Genomic DNA, 12,776 nt, shown 5'->3' on the forward strand with positions numbered 1-12,776 from the left:
GTGAAACTAAACGTGAATCATTTAAAACTGTTTCTTTGCAATAGTCAAAGCCACTGAGGCTGGAGCGGTGGTGTCCTAGTCATAGTCATAGTCATTTATTTTATAAAGCCAATTTACAAGTCAGTCAATAAATAACATCAAATTACTATACAGTAAAATTAATCGATTAAGCTACATATAAATAGTCTTATGCTGAGATGAGGTTATTCGCGCGTCTAATACAACCACTCAATGATCGCAGGTGTACAAGGACGGGCCGCAGCACCTGTGCACCTTCTGCAGCGCGGCGTTGCTCCGCTGCGAGACCTTTCGCAGCAAGTGCGTCCGCGCCCAGCTGTGTCTCAACTCCAAGCAGCATCAGGGAGAGGTTGGTGTACATTTTACAACCAGCAGGTGTACAAGGATGTGCCACTGTACCTTCTGCAGCGCGGCGCTGCTGCGCTGCGAGGCCTTTCGCAGCAATTGCGTCCGTGTTCAGTTGTGTCTCAACTCCAAGCAGCATCAGGGAGCGGGCTCTCAACTTTATCTTGATATATATTATTTAATGCTCTAAGAAAAACTTTTTTTAAATTCCTCTTCACGCTTAAATCGCTGGACCAATTTAGTTACAATTTGGTATAGATATAGTTTGAGTCCTGGGAAAGAACATAGCATACTTTTTATCTGAAAAAACCCTTAAAAGAAAAGGGAGGTTGCAGTTTGTATGGGGAATCAATAACCGCTGAACCGATTTAGATGAAATATATGATGTAACTGAAAATGATACCGAACTTGACTTAGAACCCAAACTTAAACAATTATTAACCTCAAACGTCGCCAACACTGAAAAAACCTGTATCAAAAATCTAGGAGGCTTCACTTCTAACAAGATGTATTTCCAGTATTTCCACCCAGCCACCAGGAACAAAGATTAATTCTGCCAAAGGAAATCCTTTGTTCAGAGAACGCCGTATTTGATCTTTTTGTGCTGTGTGCAAGCACAACTATATATGCATTATGCACACAAAATTATAACTATTGATCACAGGAATGACAAATTTCGTTTTTTCACTGATTGTCACATTATCTATGAATAGGGACAATAAGTCAGTGGCCTTTACATCGTACGCCATTGACACAATTATTATTATTATTATTTGTATCTCCTTGGATATCACGGGCCTATGCATCCCGGTCTTTTGATAGGCTTGCGTGGGGATATAAATCCAACACGTAGAGGCCCCTTGGAGAGCTTTAATGTCATGTAGAACGCCTGCTGGAACCCGTTCACGGGTACAAATAGATACCCGTAAATCGGTTCCAACAGGCGTAGGGGCTATTATAAAAACAGTGGAAAAGAGTGCCGGTTATGGTGTTGAAGTTTGGCTGGTCAAAAGATTGGGCTATTGCTGAGAGGTCCGGACACCTGCCATAACAATGTTGTACACGTTATCGTTATTTATTATTATTATTATTATTATTATTATTTAATAAGCAGGCAGGCAGTTATGGCAACTGATATGGCCTGTATCCAGTAATCATAAAGATATATAGTTATCATGAACGAGTATTAGATGTAGTGTTATGCTTGTCTAATTTATTTTTAAACTGGTTCACATTTTGTGCTGAAACTACGTCTTCCGGAATTAGTTCATAGATATTTAAAAACACTATAATTTTCTTTTAGCTGGACACAGACTACATCCGCACGATAGATCGCGCATCACACAAACTCCTCCCAAACTTGACTGTCAACCCGGTACAAACTATCGAGTGCATTGACGTCAAACCCCCTGAGGACATCAAAAACGAACCCGATATCGACATCACAGATGACAGCAAGAAAACCGACTTCAAGATAGAAGTCGAGGTCAATGAGGACAAATTGGAACAAGTGTTTGTTGTTACCGACATAGATGACAATGATACAAATAAAAGAAAAAGGAAGGGTTCAAAGAAAAAGATTAAAACTGAAATAGATGTAGATTTTGATGATGGTGCGGACGATGGTGTAGACAGTGTGGACATTGATGATGATAATGATGATATAAGCTTAGAAAATATAGCTAAAAGTCTGAAGAAAGGAAAAGTGAAAGCTAAAGCTAAAAAGGTAGTTAAGAAGAAAAAAGATAAACCGGTGAAAGTTAAGCAAGTGAAAGAGAAGCCGGTGAAAGAGTTGAAGATAAAGAGGAGGAATCCAGCTAACGGTTATTTGCCAGAATTTGCGATGGCCGCGTTTGAAAACATGTATTCGGTTCATGTCGTCACTTTAAGCAAGGTTAGTAAGATCACAGAATAAGTACAGAAAAGAAACTTCCTACAAAACCGAAGTTTGACAGCGATTCAGGGACAAATCATGATGTCTCTTTCTAATTTATGTCACTATCTCTTTTGGCTATTTAGGGCTGTCAAAATTCAAGTCATCTTATCTGTGGTCGTGCACGCATAGCTAGGGACGTCAAGTTGTGCCAACCCTAATAATTGCTCGTAGCAATGCTGAGCCGAACGGAGCCGAGAATGCCCGAAAGGCTCAGTGTCGGAAAGATTTAGATAAGGTTAATGAATTCTCAAGGGGTTATTCACCTCTTGTCTGTTTTTGATAACTTGATAAGGATCCTGAACGAATTTTTAATTATCTTTTTTTAGAACTTTTCTGCTCTATACAGCACAACCGAATTTTCTATCCACGATTTTTGACCAGCACACAGTCGAAAATGTGCAGTCTAACCACTTTAGTCAACCTCTTACAACCACTAATTTTGTCTCTCTCTAACAAACACAAAATAATGTCAAAATAACGGATAAGAACAAACAAAACTTGTTAGACTTGACAAGCGTTTATGAATTACGCCATAAAATACAATTACCCATTCATTTAAATATAGTGTTTAACCATCTAGTTCAGCTGTCAAACTCAGCTCACGATGTTTTTCTAGACTAAACACAATAACTTATTGCTAATAGAGAAATAAGCTTAGAGTGCTCAGATTATACATCAGTTTCCTTACTTAACAATAAATTATTAGTATGGAAGGTGGAGTAAAACGTATTATATGAGTTTTTAATTATGTATAGATTGAGTACTTGGACCCTTATATCAAAATAAGTGGTTACTTGGACCCTTATATCGAAAATACGGAAAGTAGTGACAAAGAGGATATAATAGGATAGAGCGGTACTGTCATAGTAAATTTTGTAACCACAGTAAATTCACTGCCATCTATCGACACACTTTAAAACTAAAAATGAAGATTTATAAAAATACGATAAAATGTATTTAAATATGGATAAATGTTTTTTCTATTTGCATTAATTATTTCATATGATTTTCACCCATGTTTTTTCACTGATATGCATTAAAATTGTTAAATAACAAACGAAACCGTCAACGCCATCTATACGAGAGTAGGCCAAAGGTAGTGGCGCCATATATAGTTTACTTTATCTTTTTTACATGTAGGAAGATCAACTGGAAGAGATCGCAATGCGAAAGGAGTCTGCCAACTACCAGGAGTCCGCGTTCCAGTGTGAAGACTGCGGGAAGGGCTTTGTGGCCGAGGAGGCCTACAACAACCACCGCACCAGGCACAGCCCGGTCAGTTAAAATCACAATAAATAAATGCTATTGGATAATTTTACGCAAACCTTACTCACAATCACAAGGAGCTTAAGCACAGGGCGGACACGCTATACATCAAAAATCACTTGCGATTCTATGTGTGAACGGCACGTCTGTACACGCGTCATGCGTCATTGTGTTAGTAAGTTGCTTAAAAATAGTACTGAGAGTACGTCAGAAGTCCGCCAGATTTCTGTCGCGGGGCGAGGTAATTCGAGTCGGGGCGTGGCAGTGCGTGGCCGTTCTGTATGATAATACTATTACTTATTTTGTGGCTTAAGTCCGCAGCAAGCTTGGTTCTCCATACAAACGTAGTTACGCTCTCATTTTAAAACGACTAGCTAGATTGCTCTGAAACTTTGTACTTACAATAGGATAAGGTATATCTATGTCTGTAATTCGTTTATGTAGCTTCAGATTCAGATACCATAGTTACAAAAATACAGCGAATTTTAAGTTTTTCATACAAAAATTGTTTTTGCTCTATTTCGTTTTTTTTATATGCTGGAGCAATATAAACTAATTACATGCATAGATATACCTCATCTCATTGTATGTGCAAAGTTTCATTACAATCCAACTCGTAGTTTTAAAATGGGAAGGTAAAATTCGGCCGAACTTGCTGCGGACTCTTAAACCTGAAGTGCTCGCGCCATGAGCAAATTATTGTATTAATTACATTATTTTATTACTTTTATTAGGCAATATTTTTGAAAGCTGTTTTTTTCAGAGCGCAGGAAATTTCCCCTGCGAAATATGTAAAGTGCGCTTTACGAAGCAAAGCATACGGCACACGCACCAGGACATGCACCGCCTCAAGTTTTTCTGCAAGGAGTGCAGCTTCGTCTCCAGAACCAGGTTAGTTGTCATATTAACCGAAGGACACACGCAATGGACAGTTACCAGCGCCATTTCCATCGTAGTAACCGAACGCAGCATTCATCTCAGGCGTATGAGTTTATCTTACGTCTGCGAAATATGCGCCGTATGCTTACGAAGCAACTCACCTGGTAGAGGAGTACAGCTTCGCCTACAGAATAAGGGCAAGTAATCTTATAAGCTGTCATTTGTACTTATTTTAGAGCACAGACTTCTCAGGTGTATAGTATTGCCCATATGCTTGCGAAATAGGCGCCGCGCGTTTCATGAAACGAAGCATCCTGCACGCGCAGTAGGAAATGCCCTAGAAAATGCATTGACTAGTATTTTTTCTCTAATGAGTGTAGCTTCGAGCTTCGTCTCCGGGGCTCGGTTATTTAAATTAGTCATCAACAACAAGAATTTACTTAGGTATATTGAATAAATAGGCAATGAGTGCGCTTTTATACGGTTAAATATAATAGACACGTGTATAATTTTTAATTTTTATTTTTATTGTATATTTTTTTTTTGTTTGACATAATTATTGAAAGTTATAATGTAATGATTGTCAGATTATCGTTAGTCATAATTCTGAAACCGTTAACTTTTCAGGATTTATAGATAGGTTTGTTTTATGGCAATCCTGAAAAGTTACACGTTTCTGAGAAAAACCAAATTATGACTAACGAAAATGCGGACGAACAATAATTATGACTCAAAACTTTATAGAGACCCAATTTTATAGTATCATCTTGTATAATTGACAGAAAATACTTAAGTAACTATTATCAGAGTTTCTTTAATACAATTAAGCCCCAAAGTTATGCAATTTGAAGACACTTTGTCGGCTGTACACACTCATTGAGAGCATCTCGCCGAATCTCGCCACCGCTCCGATCGGAGAAGCGCGAGACGAGTAAGAGCGAGACGGGAAGGAAGCAGCATGTACACACTCGTTCTCTGCATGTCTCGGGGTCTCTCGACGAGTGTGTACAGCCCGCATTATATGTTTGTGCAGGCATCAAGCGAAGCAGCACCACGAGATGCATGTGGGCAAGACTTTTGAGTGCCAACACTGCGGGAAGAGCTTCAGGTCAGTTTTTTTTTTTTTTTTTATTTAGTTATAGTTACTAACTTACTGCTGTAGCGCGACGACCCGAAGTAGATCTTGGCCACAGATTAATAAATAGTTATGTCTTGGCCTCCGACACCAAAGACCGCCATGCTACTCTGTCCAAAGCCGTTTCTGTCCAGTCGACGGCGCCGAGTTCGTTGAGGTTTTTCTGCACTTCGTCTCTCCAGCGGTACCTAGGGCGTCCAGACGCCAGTTCAGTCAGTTATACTAGACTTATATTGACCGGGATATAGACCGTGATTACCTTTTGTATTATTTGTCAGTCTGTTATAGTTGGTCAAACCAAATTGTCAGTAAATAAGAACAAAAAAAACTATACTCATCCTTTTCTTTTGGGTGCTAGTACTAGTGTAAGACAGATAGTATGGTTCTCTCTATGTTTGAAATGAGACAGTCCTTTCACAAACTATCATTCTTTTATAGTTTGTTCGCGTTAAGAATGCAGTCCTAATTAGAAAGTCAAGTTTACAGTGACCAGTTGAAGGCATATACTTTCTAATTAGGAACGATGTGATTGGTTACAAGCATCGCTAGGGCGGCGGACAATGATGATTTTACTGTATTATAAACGCGAACAAACTATAATCGTTTCATTTTTTTTTAAAACTTTATTGCATATTAAATAAGGTACAATTTAAAAATTGCAAATATGACCATGGAAAGTAGGTTAGTGGCGAACTTCCTTTTTGAAACGGATCTTCTTTATGACTACAAGTCTGGTAGAAGTCAGGTAGACTTATCGTTAAAAAGCATTTTCTTCCAGACAATTACTATGTGTTCACATGTTCAGCGACACATACTAAACCATAATTTCATTTTCTTTTCTTTTTTCCTTTTTCGTTTATTCAGAAACCAAACAGTCATATCATAAATGTGATACAAAAGATGTACCGCAACAAAAGAAAAATATAACAAAAAGACTTGGAGGTTCATAAATTATACATTATGTTAACTGAAATAAATACAATTTTAACTAATTAATATCTATATCAAAATATTAGATTAATAACTGCTATCTGTGCTTAGGTACTAAAACAACTTACGTTTAACAATAAATAACAATAATTTCATTTTAGTAAAAGTTCGACGTACTTATCACACGTGCGTCTGGCGCATCCGGCGCTGAATGTGGCATGCGACGAGTGCGGGGAGACGTTCGTCGGACAGATGGGACTCAAGATGCACAAGAAACGGATGCACGCCAAGGTACAGTATACAGAGTGTCACACAGGACGTATCTGTCACACGTGCGTGACGCATCCGGCGCTTAACGTGGCGTGCGACGAGGCGTTAGTCGGGCAGACGGGGCCCAAGATGCACAAAAAACGAATGCACGCCAAGGTACAGTATACAAGGTGTCACACAGTCGACGTATCTGTCGCACATGCGGCTGTAGGCCGAGCACATGATTGACACGACAGTATCTCGCCGCGAGATAGACTACCCGACTTTTACTAACTGTATGAAATAAAAGTTCTATGTCTATGTCTAAATTTAAAACGGGTCCGTAATTCCGTATCACGTCTAAAATATTACGAGTGCTGGCAACGTGGCAACTTTGTTCCATCCAACTGCCATTTATAGTTTGGCAAGCCATTTCCGTCAGCAGAAAAAGGCGGCAAATTTAAAAAATATAGGCGTGATGGTCCTCCCATAGAAAATGTAAATTTTGCGCTTTCTACTGAAAAAGTGGGTTTGCCAGAGTATAGTTGTGCCGTGTCTCTCATTGGTCAATCCCACTTGAATTACAGTCGTGTTTTACGGACTATTTTGTCACTGATATTATCGTCACTTAGTGCCAGTTGCACCATCCGCACTTGACAGACTTATCAACGTCACTCGGCGCGCCGCGGTAGTTTATTATGAAACTTTCCATACAATAGAATTTAGCGAACTCTTTAACGATGACAAACAGTTTGGTGCAACCGACCCTTAGTCCGACAAGAAATTGTAGAAAATTATTGAGGGCGCCACTTCCCACGTAACTGTCCATTTTTGACGTAAAATGCTTAAACATGGCAACAATGGGGTTGGCCGGTCGAAGTGTTTAGCAGATGGCGCCAGCATAGCCCCTAGCGCCCTGTCAATCCCTAGAATTGTGTCAATTTTTTGTTTTTTTAATGCCCTGGATGCCAGTCCTTTAAGCCAAATGTCATAGAAAAAGGGGCAAGCTATCATGGCGCCATCTATGCAAACCTTAGACAGTTGCCAACCCCATTTAGTATGGAATTTTAGTTCCATTTTATTTAATTTTCCATTATTTTATGTCGCTCTATACTCGACGATTCTCAATCTTACCTTTGATTAAATTCACTTTTTCTAGAGTGTCAAACCGGAACAGTACAAGTGTGAGACCTGCTCAGCCACCTTCCTAAGTGTCTCGGCGCTGAACACACACACAGACACGGCCGGCGAGCACACAGACCTGCGGCCGTGCGAGCAGTGCGGCGAGAACTGTGCGAGCGAGGACGCGCTACACAAGCATGTGGGCGAGATGCATCCCGCTGAGACACATCGGTGTGAAGAGGTCAGTATCTATCATATTTTTTCAGATACATTTGCATATTTTTTTTCAGAAATTTCTCAAAAACGGCTCTAGCGATTTCAATGAAATTTATTTATATTTGTATCAAATTCGATCAAACTAGAGTACATTTGTAAAATAATTACTTTGCCCGAGTTTTCGCGGTAGCCCGATGGACATTAAATTGTAAAGTAAGTAATGATTCGATTTAATTTTCATACCAGAAGCTAACGAGGGTGGAAAATCGATCCATCTAGGTAACAGAAATAAATATACCATATAAGACGCAAATGCATCTACTTCGCGTGTCCGAACCCCGACCAAGCGTCGAGGTTGACCTTCCACGCGCGTCAGTTGTTGCAGCCGGACGTCCGTGCTTCGGTAAAAATGCTTCGTTCCATTATAATTAACTGCAACAGCCCAAAAATTGCGAGCACCCAAAGGCAAGAACATGATACACAGTGATGAGTTTCCTATCACAGATAAGTAATTTTAAAATTATATTATGCGTAAATTTTGTATGAAAAAGGCACGCTTGGTTTCAATACAAATCGCGGTATTTGCGTCATCTAGCGTATATAATAAATCTGTGATCTAGGTTATATTGTTGGTAAGATTCGCTCGAACCACCACGACACAGCCGCTTTTTAAACGTCATTGTTGCTTTGGCAACACGGTAGCCCACCGCTCGCATAAAAGAAACAATGGATTTTGTTTAACATATTAGGGTCTTAAGCGTAATAATCATTTGAGAAAATTCATACTATACTAAATTATTCTGATGTCACTGATTTAAACTTTCACGATTTTTACTCATGTCCACAATCATTACATAATCTGATGTCCTCAGTGCAACGCCACGTTCGCGAGTGCAGCAGCGTACGACCTCCACCACAGACGCAAGCATCTCAACCAGCCCTTCAGCGCAGCAGGGCGAAGGATCATGCACCGAGAGCCACTCGTGCCGGGACAGTTCGTGTGCGAGCAGTGCGGACGGATACTACCGGTACTGCTCTCTCTCTATCATCTCAACCAGCTTCGCCAACAATTCGTGGCTGGTTGCGAAATCATCATCATAACTCTTAAGAGCCTGGCTCTTGTCGGTGGAGTAACCGCCACTCCGTTCTTCTTTCTTTCTTTATTCTTTATTGTATTGCAGTCATGTTCATAATACCACAGAAAAACTAATAGTACTACCGTACAGAAAATTCACTCCTTCACAAAAGCCAGATTTAGGTACAAAATTATACCTACACTCGCCGCCTGCAAGCAAAATTGAAACTTATAACCGCGCACGAACCGTGAATCTTCTTTGCGCGCCGCAGTTTTATGATCGAGCTGCGAGTGTCGGCACGGGGTTGTCACTTGACAAGTTTTTGTACCTATACCTACTGATTTATTATTTTTAAGATAAATATGTAGGAATTACAAACGTAAACATAAAATTTTTAGCCGGAGATAGTATGTCTGATTCTCACGGAAGTAGGTATGCCACAGAAGTACTTATTCCTTTGAAAATATGTCGGTCAATATAGTCCGGAATTTAAAAAAAATGTTTTTTCTGCTTCCTTGTTCTTCCGTTTATTCAGACATCCGTAAACAGAACATTATCTTTTATACAGATTAGATCGCGATTTAGGTTTCGAAACCATTGCGTATTTTCAATTTTGCGCGAGCGGCAGCCCACTGCCATACACCTGCCCGGGCGGTGCGCCGGCCAAATATACCTAAACTGCGCAGTGACACCCCCCTGATAATACATTAGGTGTTACAGTTTGAGGATGGTAGGTACATGACACCCTGTCAGGGCACTCAATTTTCTTAAGTCTAGGTAAAATTACATGCATCACATACAAATAGCAATAAAATCTATATTTATAACTTTATATTTTATCGACGTTTCTTTCTGCCACTGTTTTGAGCTCCTGATACGTCACTACGTTGATTTTCTCTTTGGCTTGGTCCAAAAACGCACGTCTCGGTCTTCCTCTGCCTTTCCTCTTTCCTATTCTTCCTTCTATTATAGATTTTATGTAAGTATCGTGCCGTATCAGGTGCCCCAACATGTTCCCCTTCTGTTAACGCCAAATAGGCCAAAAAAATCCATCTGGAGACTGGTTACTCGTTGCGTATTTTACAAGCTTTTATTTAACTTGCCCTGTTAGTGTGGGTCAAATCTTGGAAGCTAAATTTGACCCACTTCCCGATTACCGATTGAGCTGAAATTTCGCAAACATGTTATGTAAATCCAAAGATAGATATAACTCCGTAATAGATGGATAAAAACGTGCCTCGAAAAATCACGAAAATTTGATTCTCGATCAGATGGCGCCACTAGTTTTGGCCTACACTCGTATAGAGGGCGTTGACTGTTTCGTTTGTTATTTATAATTTTAACGCATACCAGTGAAAGAACATGGGTCAAAATCATATAAAAATAATTAATGCAAATAAAAAAATCATTTATCCATATTTAAATACATTTTATCGTATTTTTATAAATATTTATTTTTAGTTTTAAAGTGTGTCGACAGATGGCAGTGAATTTACTGGGGTTACAAAATTTACTATGACAGTACCGCTCTAGTATAAGTTACTCTATGGTAAATCAATGACAATGCAATATTATGATGACATGGAGCTGATCTGATGGTGGAGACAGGTGGCCATTAGAACTTTGTGATAAAACAACGAAAACTAATTGTGTTTGGGGTTTTTAGAATTGTCACGATGAGTATTAGTTGTATGCAGAAAGAAAAGTACAGTCAGCGAAAAAAGCTTGTACCGTGAAATTGATGACTATTGAAAAAAAAACCGGACAAGTGCGAGTCGTACTCGCCCACCGAGGGTTCCGTACTTTTAAGTATTTGTTGTTATAGCGGCAACAGAAATACATCATCTGTGAAAATTTCAGCTGTCTATAGCTATCGCGGTTCATGTGATACAACCTGGTGACAGACAGACGGACAGTCGAGTGTTAGTAATAGGGTCCCGTTTTTACCCTTTGGGTCAAAAAATTGTATACTTACTAATATTCCCGAATTTTCGCAGAGTCGAACCTCGCTACGGTACCACAAGAGAGACCACAAGACAGCGAAGCCGCACGCCTGCCGCCAGTGCCCCAAGAGTTTTTCAACCAAACGAGCGCTCGATGTAAGTGGTCTTTGAAAAATCCTAGCACTTTTTTCATTTCATTTCATTTTTTTCCTTCACAAGCAATATTTACATCGCATTGGAAATTATACATTAAAATACTTAGGCTAACACAAAAAAAATACACAATAAAATACAAGGAATAAACGTTAATTTGCTCAAATATAACAAAAATAATTTACTAATGAAAAAAAAAAACAATTACAATTATAAAATGTCAGTCTTAACTTGTACAACTACAACTAAAAAAAAATTAAAAAAATCAAAATATGTCAATTACGCAATAATTCTATTATTTATATTGTATATGTATGAATAATTCTAATTTGATTTTAGATCATACCATGGCATAATACTGCCCTCCTAAAAGAAAAAGCGCTATCTCTATAACAAATAAATAATATCTCCGGTGTCGCAGGCGGTATATCATAAAAAATATATATATTATACAGGGTGACCTTAGCCATTGGACAAACCCTGAAATCCCACGTAGGGTTACTTCTCAGGAATGCTCTAACGTTAATAGTTTTTTTAATTAGATCAAAAGATAAAAAAATAAATTTCAAACAAAAGTTATTTCCAATAATCGACAACAATCAGTAACAGTGCTTTTGACAATTTGTACGAAAATGTGCGGCAATTATGACATGTGTCAAAAGTCAGAATCGTATTAGTGTCATAAATAAAAAAGATAATCAAAAAGGTCGAAGAAGGTTTCATACTATTTATTATCTCAGGAGCTACTAACACATACAGGCGGCTCCAAAGTAAAAAATCGCAATTTGTTAATTTCTTCGTAACCGCTACACCGGTTGTTATGATACTTTCTACACTGGTTCTAAATACTCTAATGCATGTGTACATTTCGGCTGTGTCCAATGGCTAGGGACACACTGTATAACATCATCATCATCATCATCATTGTTTATTCAAGAACAATATTACATTGTATTTGAATTGAAATCTTAAAACTAGGCACATGCACACAAAACATATTACAAAAACAAACATTATAGCCACCAATGAAAAATTATTAATAATACTTAATCAAATAAATAAACTGAAATAAATAAAATAAAATAAAGTAGAAGTTTCCAAAATATAAACATGAATTAATCAATTATAACTATCTATCGTATGCCGAAGCATTACGGGCGATTTTTCATCTTAACCCACATGCAAAACCCGTTCAATCATACCTCAACGCACCCTACGTTTTTTTGTTGAAACTAAAAATGTTATCCGCGATCCCGGGCTCGCACGGCCGTCCACTCAGTGCTCAGCGAGCTACGTTCGGAGAACCTGAACTCACTGCACCATCAGTACACATGTAGTGCATAATTGTTTTCCATCGTATTTTCTCGGAAACGTTCGTATTTGTCATGCTACTTCAGTCAACCTCAGTACTTTTTGTACCGAGAGTGACTGACATAGCAAGACACGGTCGTACGTTTCCGTGAAAATACGATGGAAAATAATTATGCACCACATAGAATAGAATAGAA

At 38.7% G+C, this 12,776-nt stretch overlaps 1 protein-coding gene across 1 annotated transcript in view; it reads left to right on the plus strand.

The window, feature by feature from the left end:
• LOC134753164 (putative zinc finger protein 66) overlaps positions 1-12,776 on the plus strand; it is an 82,239-nt gene that overhangs the window by 1,177 nt on the left and 68,286 nt on the right. Inside the window, exons 2-9 of the mRNA XM_063688959.1 lie at positions 242-367; positions 1,667-2,257; positions 3,440-3,574; positions 4,329-4,456; positions 5,478-5,552; positions 6,671-6,800; positions 7,918-8,121; positions 8,969-9,007. Coding sequence (XP_063545029.1) covers positions 242-367; positions 1,667-2,257; positions 3,440-3,574; positions 4,329-4,456; positions 5,478-5,552; positions 6,671-6,800; positions 7,918-8,121; positions 8,969-9,007 — 1,428 coding nt within the window. The remainder of the gene's footprint in view (positions 1-241; positions 368-1,666; positions 2,258-3,439; positions 3,575-4,328; positions 4,457-5,477; positions 5,553-6,670; positions 6,801-7,917; positions 8,122-8,968; positions 9,008-12,776) is intronic.

Source organism: Cydia strobilella, chromosome 26, assembly GCF_947568885.1.
Source record: "Cydia strobilella chromosome 26, ilCydStro3.1, whole genome shotgun sequence".
Taxonomy (NCBI): Eukaryota; Metazoa; Arthropoda; class Insecta; order Lepidoptera; family Tortricidae; genus Cydia; species Cydia strobilella.